General features: G+C 39.3%; 1 protein-coding gene across 1 annotated transcript in view; it reads right to left on the reverse strand.

Moving 5' to 3' along the window:
• Positions 1–24,109, reverse strand: part of AKAP6 (A-kinase anchoring protein 6) — a 419,768-nt gene that overhangs the window by 283,571 nt on the left and 112,088 nt on the right. The window contains exon 3 of the mRNA XM_023227448.2: positions 21,665–23,434. Coding sequence (XP_023083216.2) covers positions 21,665–23,434 — 1,770 coding nt within the window. The remainder of the gene's footprint in view (positions 1–21,664; positions 23,435–24,109) is intronic.

A 24,109-nucleotide genomic window follows, 5' to 3' on the forward strand; every position in this document is an offset into this window, starting at 1 on the left:
ACACTCCTACCTAGAAAATCCAACACAGTATGAGTAATTGACAGAAGAGGAGAGACAGTGTATGCTTTTAGAACAAAGACTGAAGAGAAAATAAAATGGCTTCAGTCAGTGTTCACTCTGATGCCACCAAAAAAACTCAAATACTGAAATGCCTAATGAAATATTTAGCTTCTTTTCTAAAGGTCGAATGAGAAGGCTTTAGAATATAAAAATATTCCTGATAAAATTGTTCCAGAATTAAGGTAAAAACTGTCAGTGGGAAAGAAAGAGCAAAATGGCATGGAATGGTATTATCTAAAGCTACCCAGGTGGGATGTTCTATTCTGAACTCAGCAACATGTAGAAGGAATATAATGCTGAATCCACAGTTTCTTCAAATACTATTTATTTATAGTGGCTTCAACTGGGAAAAGAAGAACCCAGAAAGATTCCTAACTCTTATGATGGGAAAGGGTTTCACCTAACAAATCTAGAGATTTTGACTTCAGTTGCTCCCTATGGGTTCATAAAAAGAAATTATCAATCATTCTAAGGGCAAAACAAGATTGGAATGCATATTATCAAAGTCTAATAAAAATAGATATGAATAAAAAATTGGGAATAAACTGGAACAAACAATAGGTTAATATTAATTGAGCACTTACTATACACCAGGCACTTACATAATCCTTACAACAACCCTATGATACAATATTACTGCACTCTCCATTTTATAGGGAGGAAACTGAAGCACAGACAAGATCAAACACTTACAAGCTCCCAACATTGTCAGGTATGAAGCTGGGGACCTCTCATTCAGGTAGTATGACTGCCCGAAAGCTTGGCAGACTTCCTCTAGGTGAGACCTTGCTTCAAGCACCCCCAATCCTCCAGAGGCACTGGATAAGCAGATCAGATCATCTTTATCTGCCTTTAAGTCTCAAATGAGTACCTGAGATACCCATAACTTAGAATTTAGGATTATGACAGTTTAATGGTTTAATTGTAGGTTTTTCATATCTAGTATTATAATGAACAATACTTAACATTTAGGTACTATCTACCAGCTATTCTTCTAATAACTTGTGAAGTTACTGAATAGTCAAATTTCCCCATTGTACAGATGAAGAGGCTAAGGCATAGAGAAGTTATGTAATTTATTTAAGGTCATATCGCTATTAAGTGGTTATTAAATAGTTTTGTTCCAGGGTCTAAGCTCTGGACTACTGTCCTGTATTCTCTCTCTAACCAGATTTGTTCCCACAAAGTCCATAGAGAGAAAACAAAGGACAGCCACATTCTCTGTTGTTCACTCCTATTTTCCAAGCTTCTCTGAGAGCCCCAGCTCTTGCCACATAGTTCAATCATTCCTATCAGAGCCCTATTTTAGATCATTTTTCCTATACTCTGTGCTCTCTCGTCAGCTTTTCTTTTCTTTCTTCCTTGACTATTGTTTCTCTTTTGCCTCTTTTTTCTCTTCCCTCTTCTCCAGCCCCTCCCCTCCTTTGTTCCCCACTCCTCTCCTCTCTTCCCCCACTTCTCCTCTTTTTTCCACTTGCTCATTGTTCCTTTCTTTTTTCTATTGTTCAAAGTCTCCTCCAGCCTTGTTAGGGCTAATCAATCACTTTAAATAAACATTTCTGGACATGTCTATAAAGTTTTAGAGAAAAGGGCTGACTCCTTGACACTAAAGTACAGACCTGAAAATATTGTTTTATTCCTTGCTTGGATTAGCTCTAAATACTTTCCTGATTAGTAAGAACTCCTTGCACATCAAATATCTGGAACAAAAGTGAGTGTGGCTTGATGGGAGTATTTGCAGAATACTAAGATTATTCAAAAGATTACTTGTGATTGTTGAGTTGTTGTTTAAGTATTCTAAATTTCCTCCAGGGAATAGATAACAAAATTATTATTCAGTAATAACAAAGTTATTATTTTTAGAAAAAAATTGGAATTCCATGTGAAGAGTTCATCATACTGAATGAGCAAGAAAATGCTATGGCCAACTTTCTACCAGAGAGCTTCAGGGTGGCAAGTCAGTAAATGCTAACAATTCAACTATTGTAGCTGAGTACCAAGAAGACAGAAAACCAGTATTATCTAAACACATCTGCTTGGAAGTGGGTGAAGGAAAAAGAACAGTTCCCATAGAGATTAGAAGCACAGACCCAATTTTCAAAAGGCTCTTAGAATTTATCTAGTTGAAAGCTCCCTCTATTTTACAGATGAGGAATCTGATGCTCAGAAAAGGTAAGTAGGCCAGGCATGGTGGCTTGTGCCTATCATCCCAGCACTTTGGAAGGCCAAAGCAGGAGGATCATTTGAGTCCAGGAGCTTGAGACCAGCCTGGGCAATATAGTGAGACCCCATCTCTACAAAAAATAAAACATTTGCTGGGCAGGGTGGTGTGCACCTGTAGTCCAGCTACTCCGGAAGCTGAGGTGGAAGAATTGCTTGAGCCCAGGAGTTTCAGGCTGCAGGAACTCTGATTCACTACTGCTCTCTAGCCTGGGTGACAGAGCAAGACTCTGTCAATAAGGGGGAAAAAAAGGTTAAGTACTTGACAGATAACATTCACTCACCAGTATGCAGCTGAGCCAGACGAACTTATGTGTTGTGTAATCAAGTACAGAGACCTAATTGTTCATTTTTAAAGTTTTCATAGACATCTTTTAGAAAAGAGTTCTAGAGATCAAAAAAAGGGACAGAACTAGAGTTTTTAAGAATAATGTAAAACTTCAAAGTACTATTGGCTTAGCAAATTGCGTACACTATTGGATAGCATTAGGCCAGCTGAAGTAAGGATTAAATTGCCTTTTTTTGTTCAAACTCCATGTGTATGAGTACACATACATGCGTGTATTAAGTTGTTTATTCAAAAAACATTTATGAGAGTTTACTAGTACCAGAAATTGTATTAGGCCCTTGGGACTCACATATACATAACCCAGATTCTTCTATTAAAGAGTTCAGAGCACTGTAAAGTATGAGATGTATGATAATGCAGACTCACGGTTCTCGAACTTTTAATCTCGAGTCTCCTATTAAGAATTATTGAGATCCCCAGAAAGCTTTTGCTTCTCTGGGCTTTATCAATATTCATTTCAGCAATTTAAAAATATTAATACATATTTTTAATACATTAACTAAAAATAATATATATTAACATAAATATATTATTAAAAAGAACGTTTTCAAAAACAGTGAAAAGAATGGCATTATTTTAGCTGTATGCAAATCTTATGAATGCTGGCTTAATAGAATATGGCTGGATTTCTATTTCTACTTCTGCATTTAATCTATCACAATATCACGTGTTATGGAGCTTCTGGAAAACTCTGCTATACACAGAATGAGAGTGAAAAAGGCAAATAACATTCAGTATTGATACGATAATAGCTTTGACCTTGTGGACCCCCTGAAAGGGTCTTGAAAGCCCCTCGAGGTGCCAAGACCATACTGAGAGAACCTCTTGCTGTAGATCATACCAAGTGCTCAGGAGCCATTGAAAAGACATTTAACTCACTCTTTGGGCATCAAGGGGAACTTCCTGGAGGAAATCACAGGAAATTGAGCCCTGACAGGTAAGTGTAAGTGATTCAGAAAAAGAATAGAGGGGACTAAGAGGAGCAGAGAATGAATTCCTAAAATGAAGCCCGAGAGAACAGCTTATTCTGAGAACTCTAAGTAGCTGAGCCTGGCTAACGAATACTCAAGAGACAAATACGAAACACTTAGAAATGAGGTTGCAGAGTCTGGCCAGGAGCTAGGCCACATACAACATGCTCTGTAGTTTGTATTTTATCCGAAAGACAGTGGAATGGTCATTAAAGTTTTGATGCAGAGAGTGGGAGAATCTGATTGGCTTCTTAGAAGACTCACTCTGGCTGCAGTGTGGAAAATGATTGCCAGTTGAAAGACTGAGAGCAGAGAAGCCAGTTAAACGGCTGCTATAGCACTCTGAAGAAGTTGATGAGGCTAAACTAAAGCAGCTCAGTGGACATGGGCAGAACTAGGTTCTGCTAGGTTATGGAGAGTACTCAAAGGTAGAATGGACAGGACTAACTGGATCTGATGGATGATGAGAAAGATGTTAGAATCTGCGATGACTGCCAACTTTCTGTTTTGGTTGGAGGTACCATTTCCTGAAAGAGGAAATATAAAATTCAGAAGGAAAAATAGTTTGCAGGAAGATCATGAACACGATATTATGTATCATGAATTTGGTTTCTCAACTTAATCAGTTGAAGCATCTAATAAGACAGCTAGTTGTATAAGCCTGGAACTCTACAGCAAGATATAGTCAGAGAAAGCAACATACACGGTGTACTAAAGACCATGGGCATAGATGAGATAGCCTAGAAACAGTATGTAAAGGGAAGATCCACTTGTGTCATCTACATTATGAGGCCCAAGAGTGCAATGCACTCAACTTTCTTCACTCTGTCCTTCATTCTGTTGTCTGTCTCAATGATCCTGACACTGGTTGTGCCTCAAAATCAACTGTGAAACTCTTTAAACATAAACAGAATTCAGAGAAAAGAGATCTCCGCAAAGTCTCTCAAGGATAGGAAGATAAAGAGCCAACAGCTGCAGCGCACTGGAAACATTTAGTGTTGATCTTGGGAAAAAAAGTATTTGACGCCACTTTGTGACAAGCTTGAAAGATCTGGTAATAACCAGGAGACAGGATGTTCTAACAGCAAGCACTGTGGGGTGGGAGAAACAGATTCTACTTGTACAAATGAGGGCATTGAGCTGAATGATTCTTCATGCCTTCTGACTGTTAACATCTGAGGTTCTTGCACATAGAGCTTCCTTCAAAGCCTGAGACATTGAGACAACTTGCCTCTCTTCCAGTTAGACAGGGAACTGATCTTTGGAGTCTTCCACATACTCTCCCAATGCCTTCTACTCCATTCACTATATCTATCCTTCAAGATCGAGCTCAAATGCTCCTCTCCCAACAAATCATCCCAATCTATTGCTGCCTTTCCAATGCACTTCCTTAATCTTTGTATATTTAGCAGTCAGGGGCTTCAGGGACAGTTCAAAACCTATTACAGGCCCTTCCTTTTTCATGCCTTAATACATGGTAATGAATCTACCTCTAGTTAAAGAGTTCTGTAAGAACTATTATTTATAAGCATATAATTATAAATATATATTATAAATACAGTTGGCTCTCCATATCTGTGGGTTCTACATTCATAAATTCAACCAAGCTTGGATTGAAAATATTTTCTTTAAAATGGATGGTGACATCAGTACTAAACATGTATAGACTTTTTCTTCTTGTCATTATTCTCTAAACAATACAGCATAACAACTATCTACATAGCATTTACATTATATTACATATTACAAGTAATCTAGAGATGATTTAAAGCATACACAAGGTGTGTAGGTTACATGCAAATACTATACATTTTACATAAGGGATTTGAGCATCATTGAGTTTGGTATCCACAGGGGGTCTTGGAACAAATCCCCCACGGATACTGATGAACGACTGTATGTATAAATACCAATTATGAATAAATAAGTATATATTATTCATAAGGTTGTTGTGTGACAATATTATAAATTAGAATGTTGTTTGTATTTGTCTGAACACACATTCGTAGCATAAATTTCCCTATATAAACTTCCTAAGATGTCAAAGAAGTACATTAACTAAAATTATTGGGCCACTTAGAGGAGAATTATCTCTAATACAATTCAAGAATCATCTGACAAGGCAGGAAGACAAGGCAAAGTCTTACAGAGAAGAGGGTGCAGGAATCTGGGGTGACCATCACAGGTCTCACGAAGGAGGAAGGGTACCCTTAACCATTGTAAGTGAGAGTTGTGTAGGAGGCTGAAGCTTCATAATAACCAAGGTAGCTGAAGGTGGAAGGAGAAAACAAGGTGGTGGCATTTGATGTCAAAAGACCAGTCATCTCTTTACAAGGAGCTGCTAAGACCTGACCCTTCCCCTCCCACAATACTAATAATAAGAACAATAACCACCACAAGAGCTAACATTTATTGAGTGCTTACTACATGCCAGGTACTATTCTGAGCTCTTTACATATTTTAAGACATTTAATCATGACTTTCTGTGGCAGATATGATTTTTAATTCTCCTTAGCAGGAGGAAAGTAGAGCACAGAGAGGTCAAGTCACCTGCTTACAATAGCATAGGTATTGTAACACAGGTGATAAGCTGAGACATGGTTTACACAATATGGCTCCAGAGCCCACATTCATAGTCACTATGCTTCACAACCATCCAGCACCAAAGAACCCCCTCATCAATTAATATGCATTCCTCCAGAAATCTCTCACTATGAATATTTCTTTTCCTTTACTATGGAGTTCCATCTACTACTTTTCTGAATATTCATCCTTTTGGTACCATGAGCAAGGTTATTTTTGAAGTTCTTCCCAGCTATGTTTCCCTTGTATAAAAGTGTGTCTAGATAGTGAAATGGGAACAAATGTGATTTTTCATGGACCCTGCATTCTATTAAGAAGACTCCGGTCAATAGTCTTTTAAATACAATGGCATGCACCAAACAATATAAAACTTTAGATGTAATAAGAATAGGATAAAGAAAATAGTTTTAATGAAAGTTTGTGAGGTGAATGTGATTACTGCACTACAGAATTCAGCCTGAAACTTTATCTATCTATCTATCTATCTATATGGAGTCTCGCTCTGTCACCCGGGTTGGAGTGCAGTGGTGCAATCTCGGCTCACTGCAAACTCCACCTCCCAGGTTCAAGCAATTCTCCTGCCTCTGCCTCCTGAGTAGCTTGGACTACAGGCACCTGGCACCACACTCAGCTAATTTTTATACGTTTAGTAGAGACAGGGTTTCACCATTTTGGCCAGGCTGGTCTTGAACTCTTGACCTCAACTGATCCACCTGCCTTAGCTTTCCAAGGTGCTGAGATTACAGGCATGAGCCACTGTGTCCAGCCTGAAACTTTAAAAGAGTACCAATAGTCTTCTCTATGCTTTAGAAAATAAATCAAATGTAAAAGTATTTCTATTAATTCAACTTGTCAGCTTTATTTTGGAGTTTGGGTAGGAAGGAAAGAGAGAGTATTAGACAGCCAATTATGACTCCCCCCACCCCACACACACACACACATCTTTCTCAAGCAAGTAGTACTAGTCTCCAGACAAATCCAAAAATATGAGTATCACCTATAAATGACACCTTTCCAGTTTGATTTTCTTAAAGCATTAAGAAAAGAAAATACAACTTCCTTTATTCCTAGACAAAACATGAAGGTAAATAGTAAAGTCACTGGGCTTCCTAAAAAGCAATGCACTGAGCCTCATCAACCTGAGAATGGAAGCGTATGAAGCAGATATTACAGGCAGCACCTTTCCTGGATAAAGTTGCTTAATCACCACGCAAAATTCAAGCCAATCATTCTTAGATAGAAAATTTCATAACCTCAGACATGGCCTGACATCATGAATGACCTTGAAATAGAACCCACACTCTTGAAATGATTTCCCCCCATATTGTCTGAACAGAGCACAAGCCTCAGTGCGGATGGGTACTTTTAAGGCATCACAATGACAAGTCTGCCAAGACAAATGTTTTTAATCTGCTTCACTTAGCTGACCTTATTTGCCATAAATTCAGGCTAATCCATATCTAATTCTTACTGGGTAACTCACTTGTTTACTGTCACCACTGGCCCTGGTCTCTTGGCATCTTATAAACTCTAGCCAGGCCCCAAATTCCTCAAGGATGTCTGGCTCTTGTCATATTACAGTGCTAGGAAGGCAGCACAAATGGTTCATTCCTCCAGGCTCATTAATGTCACAGCTTCACATTCACTTACCATTAGGATCTTCTAAGGGGAACCTGAGTTCACCCAAAGTTCCAAGGAACACGAAGCCAGCCATGTTGAAGTGATATATGCCAAGGAATATTGTACAAAGAAATGAGTGCTTCTCTTAGTTATTCCTCACAGTTAGTCTCTCATAAAATTTCAGAACAGAGAAGTATTTATAGGTCGTTCAATTTATTCCTTTATTAATATTTATTTTTTGTAACTGAGGCTTATGAGGTTACATTTCCAAGGTCACAATGCTACTTAGGGGCAGAATTAAGGTTCTTACCCTAGTAATTTATAATATATATGGTGCTAATTCCCTGGATTCATAGGAAAAGTCACAATAATAATAAAACTAATATTCATGTAGCCTTTAGATTTAAAATTACCCCTTTGCTCTTTGTAGTTTCATACAATAATCTGAGCAAAGGCATGACAAACATAATTAATATCTCATTTTAAAAACTAGAAGATTTATACAGTAAACTTTAAGTGACTTATTCAAATTTTCAAAATTAAAATGAAGGATTGTGAACTGAGCCCAAAATTTAAGTTCTATATCCTTGAGTAAACTACTAACTTCTGTCTCTCCTCATTTATATAATGAGAATATAACAGTGTCTGCATCAAGGAGGAATTTTTTCTTGAGAATTAAATGAAGTGATGTACTAAGTGAATAAATCCCTTAGCATCCTGTCCGACAGTTTGCAAGGGGACAAAAAATAACAAAGTTTTGTTTTGTATTTAAATTATTATTTTTCTGAAACATCCTACCAGCAACACAAGTTATGACTTCAGGATTAAAGATAAAGAATAATTCATTAATGTTCCAAGAATCATTTTAGTTGAATTTAAAAAATGCAATGCTAAAAAAAAAAAAAAATGATAAAAATGCAAGGTTGAGTTTATCCATCTTTCGAGTTTCATCATGATAGTAATATTTACCATCAAATGCAGTTAGGCACTGTTATCATCTTAATACAAGATAGTATTGCATCATAGCCTTTCCATACCAAGAAGATTACAAGGAACTATTTTCACCTTGATGTTTAAAGCTACAAACAAAAGGGCAATCATCTTCCCTATATATTTCAGAGGCCAACAGCCATATGCAGTAACTGGATACAGCCTCACGGTGGTGCTGAATCATCACTGATAACAACTCAAGGCCCATTGAAGGCTCTACAGAAACCAAACTGAGGCAGGACTGAAACATTCCTAACGTTAACCAGCAAGGAATTTGCTTTGGATCCCTGCGGTTCTTCTGGACCAACCTTGCACAATGATCCTGACATGTTGTCACAACAAATCCATTAGCAATGTTAATTTATAGTTTTCATCCTGGCATTGCAACAAATAAAATATACACAAAAGATTTTTATTATCCTTAAAAAGAATTGTGCAGCCTTACCTTTAAAATGTTATGTTGAGTTAGAATTCTCAAACTGGATTTGGGCCCCATTCATCCACTGTGTGTCTTAATTTTATGTATCCCTTGGAGACATTTGTTAAATTCCTTGTATCTCCCAACCCCCAAATTTCAGCTTTAAATTTCAACTCTTTTGACTCCTTTCCTCTTCTACTCTCTTATTTAAAACAGCCACCAAATTTGATCAATCTGCCCTTTATAATATCTCCCACCTATCTGTTTCTTCAGTCAGCTTCCACAACCACAGTTCAGACCCTTTTACCACATGTCTAGGCTATTTCAATAACTCAAGAGTAGGCTTAGAGGAGATCGTACCACTGCACTCCAGCCTGGCAACAGAGCAAGACTCTGTCTAAAAAAAAAAAAAAGATTAGGCTTAGAGGACTACCTCCCAACCACAACTGTACATTACAATTGCCTGAAGAACTTAAAAAATACCCAACCTCAGGGATTCTGATTTAATTGGTCTGGGGTGGATACAGAGGTTTTTTTATTTTTTTAAACCTTCCCAGTGATTGTCATTTGCAGTCACAGTTGAAAACTACTGCTAGAGGTGTGCCCAGCATACCACAGTCAGATTAACCTTCTTAAACTACCAACTCTCCGGGCCAAACATTTTAAGTAGTTTCCCATCTTGGCAAAGATTGCGAAATTAGTGACTTAAAGGCCAAATTATCCCAAAGATGTGTTTTTATTTGACCTATTTAAAAATTGTTCAGACCCAACATCTAAAAATTGGGAGATGTCACATAAAACCCAGATTTCCTACTTCTTTTTAAAAATTCCAAGATCTTGCCACAAATGGCCCACATTCTCGTGCAACTGATCAGCTGGAGCTGAGTAGTGGCTGCCCTTTAGACATGTGACGTGTCTTCCAGTTGATTCAGTCCCATCACTCCCATTTACAGCTGGCTGTATGATTCATTTATACTATCTTCCTGGCCTCTTAATTTTAGTTTGTAGCCCTGATCTAGAGAATAAAGTTCAAACTCAATGATATGTTCACTTACTCATTCTCTTAAATACTCATTTGTTCATGCATTCATTAGCATTGATTTTGTGTCTATGCTATGCAAACACTTGGAATTCAAAGTCCCTCATATGTTGGCCCTATTCTTTCTAACTTCACATTCCCCTTCCTCTAACAAATTTATTTCTAACTAGTAGTTAGTTTAAAAGACATCTTCCTCCCAATATTCATAGCTTAGAGGCTAATTTCCAAAACGCCTCTGAGGTCAGGTAATGCTATGTGACAAAGTGGGCCAGTGGGATGTGAGTGAAAGTGGCATGTGTAATTTCCAAGTCATATCCATAAGAAGAAAGGTGGCTGCCCTCCATTTCCCCTTCTTGTGAGCTGGAATGCAGAATTGAACTCATGTTCAATCTGTGATCCTTTAGGATTCTTGAATCTTCTCATTTTAATTACAAAACTAACCTATCCAATTCTTTAAGAATCTGGCTTTTTCCTTGATATTTAACTAAATCCTAATTCTCTTTATTCTTGTATCTTAACAATTCCTTGACTTTTTGGATACATGTTTTAAAGACTAAGAAATGCACTGAAAAGATCAAAGGCTCAAGTTTGAATGATAATGAAGAGACAACTCATAGTGCCATCATATTTGGAATCTGAAAATCTCTGGGAAAATACTAGAGGAAGAAAGTAGAAGATACTCTCAATTAAAAAAAAATGGGTGACAGAGAGTGAAAACTAGACCCAGAAGATAAGTAAAGAAAAGCAATGGGAGACAAGATATAAGGAAGAGAGAGAATACAGAGACAAGAGGAGGACTAGCAACTGTGAATGAAAAAGTTAGCATAAGGGAAAGGCACATGCAAAATGGAATGCCAGTGAAGAAAAGTGGAATTCCATAACCTCAAGATGCTTCCTGATAAGGATACTCATAAGAGATCATTATCAACATCCAAGTAGTATAGAGCACACTACTACTCCATCAACACTAGGAAAACTGGTGCGTGGTGGGTATAAAAGAAATATCAAAGGCAAGTGAGAATTGAATTTATAGCAGAATTGAGATTGCAGGTTACTCTGTGGGTGAATAAAAAAGGATACAGCTGTGTTTCAAATGGGACTTATTTGTATCTCAAATCAAGTAAATAATGGCTAGACAGTACTTTTTTTTTTAAAAGAGTAGGTTAAAACAGGCCAAGTGGTGGCTCCTGTCCAAAATCCCAGCACTTTAGGAGGCCAAGATGGAGGATGGCCTGAGCCAAGGAGTTCGACACCAGCCTGGGCAACATGGTAAAATGCTATCTCTACAAAAATTACAAAAATTAATATGAAAATTATCCTGGCATGATGGTGTGCACCTGTAATCCCAGCTACTAGGTAGGCTGAGGTGGGAAGATCAGCGGAGCTCCAGGAGGTCGAGACTTGACATGAACTATCATCACGCCACCACACTCTAGCCTGGATGACAGAGTGAGACCCTGTCTCAAAAAACAAAAACAAACCAACAACAACAACAACAAAAGACTCTCAAAGTATTTTTTTTCAAGACAAATTCCAGAAGATGACTTGGCCTTAGCCTTGTAGCTGTGTCCCATCCTAAAAGAAAGCCCAGAGTGAGACGCTTAAAATATGGGTGGTAACTACATTGAAATTTAAAAAAAAGAGAGAGAGAACTCAAAGACCTAAACATAAGACCCAAAATGAAAAAACTCCTAGAAGAAAACATTGAGGAAAAACTTCATGATATTGGGCTTGGCCATGGTTTCTCTGTTATGGCACCAAAAGCACAGGCAACAAAAGCAAAAATAGATCAACTACATCAAACTTAAAAATTTGATGCATCAAAGGACACCACCAATAGAGTAAAAAGGCTACAGAATGGGAGAAAATAATTTGCAAATCATACATATAATAAGGTGTTAATAGTCAGAATGGGCTAGGTGTGGGGGCTCGTGCCTGTAATCCCAGCACTTTGGGAGGTTGAGGCAGGTGGACTGCTTGAGCCCAGGAGTTTGAGACCAGCCTGGGAAACAGAGTAAAACCCTGTCACTACAAAAAATGCAAAAATTATCCAGGTGTGGTGGCGCATGCCTGTAGTCCCAGCACTCAGGAGGCTCAGGCAGGTGGATCAATTGAGCCTGGGAGGTCAAGGCCGCAGTGAGTTGTGATCATGCCACCACACTCCCGGCTAGGCAACAGAGCAAGACCCTGTCTCAATTAAGAAAACAAAAAAAGAATATATAACAAACTCCTACAACTGAACAACACAACTCAACGCTATTAAAATATGGGTAATGGACTTGACATTTCTCCAAAGATGATATACAAATAGCCAACAAGCATATGGAAAGATGCTGAACATCATTATTCACAGAAGTGGAAATCAAAATCACAATGATATATCACCTCACACCCCTTAGGATGGCTACTATTCTTGTTTTTAAAAACCTAGAAAGTAACAAGTATTGGCAAGGATGTGGGGAAACTGGAAGTCTGTACTCTGTTGGTGGGATTATAAAATGGTGCAACTACTTTGAAAAACAGCATGCAGATTCCTCAAAAAATATATATGATCCTAAAAAAAAAATATGATCCAGCAATCCAGTTTTTGGGTATATACCCAAAATAACTGAAAGTAGGATCTTGAAGAGGTAATTGTACACCCATGTTCATAGCGGCATTATTCACAATAGCCAAGAGGTGGAAACAACCCAGATTGTCCACTGACAGATGAATGGATAAACAAAATGTTGAATAGACATATAATGGAATATTAGCCCTAAAAAGGAAAAGAAATCCTGTCACATGCTACAACATGGATGAACTGTGAGGACATGCTAACTGAAACAAGCCAGTAACAAAAGGACAAATACTATATGATTCCACTTAGATGAGGTACATAATTTTGATTATTCTAAATCAAAATTATGGAGATAGAAAGTAGAATGGTGGTTACCAGAGGACAGTAGGGAGAGGGAAAGGGGAGTTGTTATTTCATGGGTATAGAGTTTCAGGTTTGCAAGATGAAAAAGTCTGGAGATCTGTTTTACAACCATGTAAATATTCTTAACACTACTCAACTGTACACTTAAAAAATGGTTAAGATAGCACATTTTGTTATATATATATTTGCCACAATAAAGAAAACTCAGAAGGATATGATACTTTTTAATGGCTGCTATCATCAGTATGGACACTAGGATGGGTCCCTCTGGACCCATTCTACCTCTTGGAAAAGAAAGGTAAAAACGAGTGGCAAGTTAATCGCGGGGAAAAACTTCTCTACCTTCATATTACACAGGTACTAACCACCACTTTACAGCTCCATCTCTAGCAAGAGCAATGGTAGCTGCCTTTGTGCTGCTACCACAAAACTGGGAGCATACTTGATTGCAATTTTATAGTCTAGTTACAAAGAGGAAGAACTCAGCTAAATATTTGCTGCCATGAGTCCAAAATAACTTATGTGCAAGGACATCCTTAACTGGCACCAAAGAAGTTTGTTAAATTAGGTTATAGATGTCTCTAGGACAATATACAACAGCTAAGTCATTGAACTATAATCAAGATGCCCTAATTTGGCATTTAAAGACATTTACATCTCTTGTGGACAAACAGGCTCAGCTATGTCATGCATCCATCAATTCCGTATCACTGACAAAGTTCTTGACAAAGTTCTTGACAAACTTGACAAAGTTCTATCCTCCAGGACAAGTTTTGAGAATTTAATGGCAGCAGAAAGCCCAAAATGTGAGAAGTGGACCGTGCACTATATCCCAAAGGACAGATCTCCTGAAATGCTTCACTGAGATGGCATACCCTGTGCTGCCTTCTGCCAGCTCCCCTAGGAATTATACAGCTATTAACCCAGCATCAGTAATTACCCACCTTATACAAGTGGCTACTTACCAACCAGTTCATTTCTCTTCAGGTTATGAGGAAGAAGTCACACTGTTTATTTACTAATCTAGTAGTGGCTTGTGGGCTTCATAAATAATTTTATTTTCATATGTGATTACTGTCTAAATTCCCTGGCATTTGATTATATCTCATGGAGAAAACTAAGTTAGCTTGGCATCCCAGCTGGAATACCAGCTCTCACACTTCGCAGCATTATGACCCTGAGCAAGTCATTTGCATTTAAGCCTGGAGTCCTCATCTGTAAAATGAGACCAATAACAGCTCTTCCACATGCTTATTATATAAATTAAATGAAAGAATCTACTTCAGATCCTGGCACACAGTATATGCTGGTCAGAAATTACCTCCCTCTCTTCTTCCTTACTCAAGAGCAGGGGTCAGCAAATTTGTTCTGTAAAAGGCAAGAGAGTAAATCTTTAATCTTTTTAGGCCATATGGTCTCTGTCACAATTATTCAACTCTACCACTGTAACACAAAAGCAGCCACAGACAAACACCATGGCTGAGTTCCAATAAAACATTATTTTAAAAAGCAGGTACTAGGCCACATTTGGCTCACAGGCCACAGTTTGCCAGTCCCTATTAACTTATACCACATATGTCCAGGTATCATGCTAAGTTAATTTTTCACTATTCTGTTTGATTTCATCTGTTCCAGATATATTCTTCACTTTTATCTCTTTTTTTCTATTGCTTGAATGTATCAGAACAAATGTATCTGTTTCCATTACTTGACTTAGCTTCTCACTTTGAATTTTAGGCCTTGAGAAGTTCCCATAGGTGTTGAGCACTCAGACCTAAGATGCTCTAGTAATTTATTCACACAGTGGGTTCTGGGTAAATCAGCCAGAGTTAAGCAAAATCCCCTCAACCCTTAAAAAAAGACTGGGAACAGACCATCCCTTGAGAACTCAGAGTTTACTAGGAGTTTTTATTTGTGGAGAGGGAATGGTTGCAACTGATTCCCCAGTTTTAAAAATATTGCCTTAAATTTTGTTTTCGTTGGCTTATATATGTAAAGGCCTTCTTAAAAATATATAAGTACTAAAAACAATAGTGATCACATATGGTGAAGTGAGAATTCAAGATGGAGTGATACGGATGAGAGGGAGATGTACTATTTTTAAATGTCTATGATTTAAAACCATGCTAGAATATATTATCCAAAAATCAATTTTCCCAAAGAATAAATCTTGGCCGGGGGCAGTGGCTCACGTCTGTAATCCTAGCACTTTGGGAAGCCAAGGTGAGTGGATCACAAGGTCAGGAGTTCGAGACCAGTCTGGCCAACGTGGTGAAACCCCGTCTCTACTAAAAAAAATACAAAAATTAGCTGGGCGTGGTAGCGGGTGCCTGTAATCCCAGCTACTGGGGAGGCTGAGGCAGTAGAATGGCTTGAACCCAGGAAACCCAGGAGGTGGAGTTTGCAGTGAGCTGAGATCCTGCCACTGCATTCCAACCTAGGTGGCAAAGTAAGACTGCATATCAAAAAAAAAAAAAAAAGAAAAGAAAAGAAAAGAAAGAAAGAAAAAAAATCTTTTGTTTTACAAAATCAGCCTATTATAAGAAAGATACAAATGTGAGGGGTGGGGACGGACAGGAACCTACTGGAGATTCTATCAGAGCCCCACACTCTCTTGCGGCTACGGGGCTTCTATGTGCCTCCTGCCTTCTGTTCTGTGTGATTCAGAGAAGACACAGTGGAGCACTTTGGCATGACGAGTTAATGGACTCTACTCTCCATTTGACAGAAGTGGGATTAGAAGCAGGATATATTTTTCAGTATTTTATCGTTCTTGATATCAGGCTGTAATTCTCCCGATGAGTTCCACATACCCTCCCTTCTTTCTCAGTGCGTCCATATTTACATACTCTTTCCAGCGACTTTAACCTCTCTTGCTACTTCTGCCTTCAAATAAGCTTCAACTTTTTTTTAAAAGAAACTTTTGACTTTACTTTCAACTATTGCCCTTTGCCTCATATTGTGTTTTCAATCCAATTCCTGGAAATATTAGGAATGATTTTTTTTTACTTCTTAATCACCTATGACTTTCATTCCTTCGTTAAGTCTGTTTTTTTCCTAAGGTCTTCATTAATTATTTCAGACAAATCTAAAGGTTGTTGGGTTTTTTTCCCCTTAGTCTTTATTCTTCTTGATCTATCTTTTGCAAATAACAAAGCTCATGTCCATTTTATTTAGTATCTCTTTCTCTCTCTCCATGTATTTAATACCCAGTAATTCTTCCTGTCCCTTCTGATCCCCACAACTGGATCTCTTCCTTGATCCTGTCTCATAACTGGGCTACAACTTGAATCTCAGTCATCAGTCCCTCTGCTTTTCTCCATCTAGCCTCCTTCTTTGAAGGAATTCATCTATTCTCAAGTCTTTATGTTGTGCGAGGGGTAAAGCAGATGGTGGCCTGAAACTTGGCTCTGTGACTTATTAGCTGTGCTGCATAGGAAAAATTGTTCGTTCAACTTTCTAAATTCAGTTTCCTCTGCTCTAAAATAGGGATTCATTCATTTAATAGTTTTTACTGAGCACTTACTGTACACCAGGCATTGTTCTAGGTACATGAGATTCAGTAACAAACTAAACAGATAAATATTCCTGCCCTCACAGAGTTCCCATTCTAACAGAGGGAGACAGACCAAAAATAATAAATATACTACATTAGAAAATTATATAAAATTACAGAATGTAGGCCGGGCGTGGTGGCTCACACCTATAATCCCAGCACTTGGGGAGGCTGAAGCAGGCGGATCACAAGGTCAGGAGATCGAGACCATCCTAGCTCACATGGTAAAACCCCATCTCTACTGAAAAAAACAAACAAACAAAAAATTAGCTGGGCGTGGTAGTGGGCACCTGTAGCCCCAGCTACCTCAGGAGGCTGAGGCAGCAGAATGGCGTGAACCCAGGAGGCAGAACTTGCAGTGAGCTGAGATTGCGCCACTTGCACTCCAGCCCTGGCGACAGAGTGTGACTCCATCTCAAAAAAAAAAAAAAAAAAAAAAAATTACAGAATGTGGTGAGATCTGTAAAAGAAAGAAAAGGTCAGGTTACACCTGTTTCTTTGTTTGGTTGGTTTTGTTCTTTTTCTGAGACCGAGTCTTGCTCTGTCACCCAGACAGGCATGCCCTGGCACACTGTCAGCTCACTGCAACCTCCACCTCCTGGGTTCAAGTGATTATCCTGCCTCAGCCTCCCAAATAGCTGGGATTACAGGTGCACACCATCACACCTGGCTAATTTTTGAATTTTTAGTAGACATGGGGTTTCACCATGTTGGCCAGGCTGGTCTCAAACTCCTGACCTCAAGTGATCTGCCCAACTCAGCCTCCCAAAGTGCTGGGATTATAGGCATGAGCCATGGTGCCCAGCTGGGTTACATCTTTTCTAAGATGGTCAGGGTAGTCTTCTCTGAGAAGGTAGTATTTTAGCAGAGACTTGGAACAGGTGAAGGAATTATAAATGAGGGCATCTGCTGGAGAGGATGTAGACAAAAGCAGCTGACAGTGGTCCTAAAGGCAAGAAGCATGCCAAGTATGTTCTAGGAAAGGGAGCGTAGTGAGCATGGGGAAAAGTAGTTGGAAAGGATGTCAGAGAGGAAATCAGGGTCACAGTCCATGTAGGACCTCTGAATACAATGGCAACCCTCTATTGTGAAGTTTTGAGCAGAGGGATGACATAATCTGATTTATCTTTTAAAAGGATCACTCAGGCTACTCTGTTGGAAATAGACTGTAGTGGGAGAATAGAAGCAGAGAGACCAGTTAGGAGGCTACTGCAGTAATCCAGGAAGGAGGTGATGGGGGCTAGGACCAGAACAGAGCAGGAGAGAAGTGGTTAATTTAGGATTAAAAACCTTAGAGGGTTGTTATAACAACTTTATGGGAGAGTTATTATAGGTAAAATGCCTAGTAGATGCCTTGTATAAATAAGATGTTAAGTAATATCCTGTCATTATATTTTGCAAGCAGAATAGGTTCTCTGGGTCACTATAAGGAGGAGAGCAAAGCTAGAAGTGACAGCCAAGGTCAGTTGACCTGGAAGTTGGCAGCTGCCCTCATCTGATGTAGTAAGGGAGGCTGGCCTGAGGAAGGAACTTGATCTTCTTTTAGCCCTTCCCTCTATCTCAACTCCAGTATGGGACTTTCAACTGCCTATAAACCATTTCTTCTTAAAAGTTTCATCATATACTATCTATGCACAGTTTTCAAAAGTTACCTGCACCACCTCTACTTCAAACCAGCTACTCATCCAAATGTTTCATTCTATTAAAGACACACCAGTCTCCAGATGCTGAAAACCTGGCTGCATTTTTGTAGAACTGTGGAATCAGATTGGAAGTTGGTATCATAGTCATCATCTGGTTAAAACATCTCTTTTTACAAAAGATGAAACAAGGCTCAGAATGGAACATGCCAAGCTATGGGCCACACCAGGCTTTGATCACTAAATGGCTCCTGAATTCTTTCTAGCAAGGTCTAGAACCAGTTTTCTGGACTCATTCACTTTCTCAACACTCCCCTCCCTTCCTCTTGCCTGACCCACATCACAGCAGTTCCTCCGGTTGGCTGCCACAGGCCAACATCTCTGCCCTGGTCACCGCCATGGCTGCCAGGACCATCTTTCTGTTATTACCAATTAACCTTTCTGGAAAGACTATTAGAGACCAGGGCCTACACTGCTTTAAGAATGCTGGCTATAGGTTCAAATCCTGGCTTTGTACTTACTAGCTGTGAGGACTTGAGCAAGTTTCCGAATCACATTCTGCCTTGGTTTCTTCATCTGAAAAAATCCTCCCTTCTAGGACTTAAGTAGAGTAAGGCATGTAAACTACTTAGTACAGAGCCAAACACAAAATAAGAGCTTAAGAAGTATTAGTTACTACTGTCAGTCCCTTTCAGAGAAGTTGCTGTGGATGCCTGGTGAACAAATTCTAATTGCCTTGGTGTGGCCTTCAGGGACTTTCCATACCTACTATAGGTATGGCAACTTTCACTGATCTCTGATGACAAACCTTCCAATCAGGACAGCTCTCTTTGTACCCCATCTATGCTCATTCCCATTTCTACCTCTGTGCTTTAGTTTATGCTCCTCCTGCCTGAAACGCCACCTTCCTTCTCCTTTATCTTTCTGAATCCTGCACATCCTTCAAAGCTCCACTTAAGGTTTAGTACTTCACAAGAACTGCCCAGGCAAATTCTAGCTCCACTGATATGATTACTTCTCTACAATACCACAGTTTTTATATCCAGTACTTACTGATAACTTCTTCACGGAGAGGAATGAGGGCATGTAGTTAATAGTATGGGCTCTGGAGCAGACTGCATGGTCTCTCTCAGCCTGTCTCCTCAGTCATAAAATAAGGTTAATATCAGGGTTGTTGTGAGGATTAGATACATGAATACTTGATATATGTTAATGATGATTAATATGTTATTACTGCTATATATTTGTTAACTTTTTCCTCTTTGTTTATAAACCTGCATTTTCTTCCTCCAGGTTATTCTATCCACATGCACTACACCTTTACCCAGTGTCTAGCACAATGCTGGTCTCAGAGTAGTGTTCAACAATGAATGGATGTAAAAAAAGAAAAAAAAAAGAAAAAAAAACTAGGAGTGCCCATGGCAGTTACATCAATATTCTCTATCCAATCTGAATGAGTCCTGAACTTTCTTCTCCCCTACCTTACAGTTTCCTGGTGAAGGAGAAACTACAACCCCTTTCAGGGAGGCAACATGATACTATAGAAGAAAATTGGACTAAGAATCAGAAGACATGGGTTTGCGTCTCAGCTTCCCACACAAAAGGTCTGTCTGGTTTGTCTCTGTCTCTGCCTGTCTGTCTGTCAGTCTCTGTCTATCTGTGTCTTTCTGTCTGTCTCTATCTACTATCTATCTATCTATCTATCTATCTATCTATCTATCTATCTATCTATCTATCCATCCATCCATCTAGTTTAGCTTGTGAAAAATCACTTAAGCTCATGGAGCCTGTTTCCATCTCTGTAAGGGAGAATAATCTGGCATGGCCTGCCTCCTTCACAGGACAGCTGTGAAGATAAAGTAAAAAAAAAAAAAAAAAAAAAAAAATGTATGTATGGGCCACACGCAGTGGCTCATGCCTGTAATCCCAGCACTTTGGGATGCCAAGGATCACCTGAGGTCAGGAGTTCGAGACTAGGCTGGCCAACCTGGCAAAACCCCGTCTCTACTAAAAATACAAAAATTAACTGGGCATGGTAGTGGGCACCTATAATCTCAGCTACAAGAGAGGCTGAGGCAGGATAATCTCTCGAACCTGGGAGGTGGAGGTTGCAGTGAGCTGAGATGGTGCCATTCCACTCCAGCCTGGGCGACAAGAGCGAAACTGCTCAGAGAGAAAAAAAAAAAAAAAGGCATGTGGGAGAGCTTTGTATACCATAAAGTCATATACAAATTATATGTAGCCAGGCGTGGCCATTTATATGTCATCAAACAAGAAACCATTAATAATTATCAAGTCAGCTGGATCTACTTCCAATGGCCTCCTGAGGAAAGGGCCATTACCACAGTAATCACAGTGAATCTCTTTGCCCAGATGCTTCTTAAAAGGTCAAATAATTACTTATACTATGGAGCTCAGTCCTGAGTTTTTTTTTTTTTTTTTTTTTTTTGAGATAGGGTCTCACTCTGTTGCCCAGGTTGGAATGCAGTGGCATGACCACAACTCACTGCAGTCTCAACCTCCTCGGCTCAAGCAATCCTCCTGCCTCAGCCTCCTGAGTAGCTAGGACTACAGGTGTGTGCTACCACTCCTCGCTAATATAGAAATGGGGTCTCCCTACGTTGCCCAAGCTGTCAGTCCTGAGAATTTTGATAAGTCTGTCCTCAAACATTTCGTCATATCTAGTAATTTGTTCAAAATTACAGATTTAGCCAAAATGTCAACTTCACATCCCAGAGTCCATGGGTGGTACATGGTATAGGTAATACGGTTATTAGCCAGAGTTCTCAAAGGGGAGGAAGAGTAAAGAAAAAAATGATCCCTAATAAATTAGAAATATCTGGTCTATTTTTACAAGAAGTTAACATTGGAGATGTGGAACGTATTCTGGAGTCAGAAGAAATGGATAAAATCACTCTGGGGTAACTGGAATAGTCTATGCATATATTCCTGAGCTACCTGTGTGTGCATAGTTATTGTTCTATTTAATTTTGTATTAGATCCAAGGGATTCCAGCATTCATCAGTAGTCATGATAGACTTGAACAATATCAACAGAGAATTCTATACCATGCAGGAGCACATCAAGCTAATGCACTGACAAGGGCAGTTCCTAGTGATTCATACTCTTTGTCACGTGCAGTGATCATTGTGCTTTTTCTTTTCTTTCTTTGGGGAATCAGATTTATCAAAAATAGCCATACATTTTATAATAGAGTGTAGACAGTGTGACCTTCTCCCAGCATTACTTCCAAAACTCAAGTGAGAAATCATTCATATTAAGAAAACCACTTTACCTCTATTTTTTCCCATATGGCTTCATAGTTGTCTTGGTGCCGAATATCTTGCATCAGTTTCTGAATTAAAGCTGATTTAGTGGCAGAATGGCTCTCATTTTTCTCAGAGGATGAAGCTCTTTCTGACTTCTCATCAGCATACTTTTTCATGCCAGAGAGAGGCATATTGGACTCCTCATCAGAAAGAATATCACTCAGGGGCCCAGATTCAATGCTCTCCCCTAGTGAAGAGGCTATGTCACTAGATGAGCTTGGAGACACCCTGCCTAGCCTTGTATGCTTCTTTTTGACATGATAGGTTGGATAGATCTCAGAATCTGAATTCATTTCAGACAGTTCCCAGTCATCAATATTCTGGATGGTTTCTCCTCTGGGTTTCTGAGGCAGAAGCTTTGTTAGGTTTTCCAACTTCAAAGCCAATACTTCTGTCTGCTTAAGATGAGAGGGCAGTGCTAGGTATTCATCAGAGCCATACCAGGCCTCCACAACCTGACCATTCCTGGTGACGTGACTTGGAGAGGAGGCATGACCTTTTTTGCTTTTGTGTTTTGAAAGAAGTGGCACTGGAGACATGATGTTGTCTGAGCCAATAGAGGATTCACTGCTCTGAGTAAAAGGTGGTGAACTGGATGTTTCTGACTGCAATAGCAATTTGGCATTCCAATTTCTCTGATTACAAGGCTCAAGTGAGGATGTAGAAGCAGAATTTGTTTGTGGCCCCTCTATGGCCTTGGAAGTACAAGAAAGCTCTCCATTTGGCACTGCTGAGCTCTCTGTATTTTTAGCTTGTTTGCCTGAACCAGTCCCCCGTTTAGGTGTTCGGCATGGAGGCACCTCTTCTGAGGTCTTATGTGGCTTTTTAAGTCGAGATTTCTCTTTATAGCAGTCGTTAAGCCTTCCCAGGCTGGAAGAAATTTCTTTAATGTGAAATTTGACTGTGTTTTCAAGATTCCCATCCCCCACCTTGTGCAAACACTCATAAGACTGGCTGGCAGCAGAAGGGCTGTTAGGGTAGGAAGACTGCAACACCAGGCAAAGTTTGGATCTGTCAGGAGGATCTACTAGTGAAGGGGTGCTTCTGCTCATCTCAGGCTTTAGATCAACCATTTGCTTCTTTCCATCATTGCCTTTCAGATCATTCTTAAAAGTTTCCTCTTTAAGAAAAAGTCCTCTTTTTGGCAATGTGGGCTGCGTGGGAGAGTCCTCATTATAATTAAAGCAATCTCTGATGGTTCGCTTGGGGGTTGCATTTTCACAAGGAACAGGCTGCTGATTCTTTGCACCAAGATGGGAGGAGGAACTGGATTCTTGCTTTACAGTCTCAGAGGAGGGTTGGACAGCATTTGTCAGAGCTTCTCCTGAAGATGATGACACGCCCGGTGTTAAGTCTGGTTGCTCTTCGACTGCAGAAGCATTGTCTTCCTCACATCCACCTTTGTCATCTACTGAGAGAGATACTTGAGATACCTCCTCAGTAAGTGCTTCACTGCCATTGGTAGAGATAGAGTCAGCAGCTACCGTAAGTAACCCAACACTTCGGATAAGCTCAGGAAACTCCTTTTCCATCTCACTGTAGCTCCAAGAGTCAAAGGGTTTGGTTTTGACTTGGCTAGAGGTCATGTCACCTAGCCCACTGAGCAAATCCTCACTTGGACTGTAGTCAGACAGTTCGAATGCAGTAATGCCACAATCCAGAGACAAGTAATTTTGAGAACATTTGATAGTTAATTGTCCTGAGTCATCCACTTCTGTAAGAGAATCAAGTCGGCCCTGAAACAGACAACAGCAATGGTTTCAGTAAATGCAACATGAGTTACAACATCAGCTGCTATTTAAATGAAATTTCAGTACAGGGCACTATAAAGGTCAAATGTATTGGTCTCTATTGCTTCTGATTTGACATACACAAACGGATATTAATCAATTACCACATTGCTTTATACAGCATCTTCTTCTTAAACACCTGAAGATTTTTCACTAATCTGGAGCATACAGCCTTAATAGAAATGTCGAGATCAAGCCAAAAGTATCCATTCTTGCCTTAATTTTCAACTTAAAAATAATATATTATTCATTTAATAAGAATTTCATAAACAAAGCCTTAAGTAATACAATTTCTGGGATCAAAATAATGTAAAAGTAAAATCTCCACGAATGTGTTTTGCTTTTTGCTATCATTCCAGTAACTACCACAGTGGCTAACTCATGGCAGATGCTCAATGAATATTTTTAAGTAGAATGATTAATTATAATAAGCCAGTGTTTTAAATATATGTTGATGAATCGAAGGAGGTAAACTATTGAATTTGCAAATACGTAACAGTTCGAGACCAGTTTCTGTTTGGCCCCACCCTATTGAAGGAGAAAATTAATGAATGTCCAAACTTTATCATTAGAGATAGCCTCATCTCCTCCCTCTGCATGTTTTTCTCCCCAAGTCCTACC

Source organism: Piliocolobus tephrosceles, chromosome 6 (genome assembly GCF_002776525.5).
Source record: "Piliocolobus tephrosceles isolate RC106 chromosome 6, ASM277652v3, whole genome shotgun sequence".
NCBI classification, from domain to species: Eukaryota; Metazoa; Chordata; class Mammalia; order Primates; family Cercopithecidae; genus Piliocolobus; species Piliocolobus tephrosceles.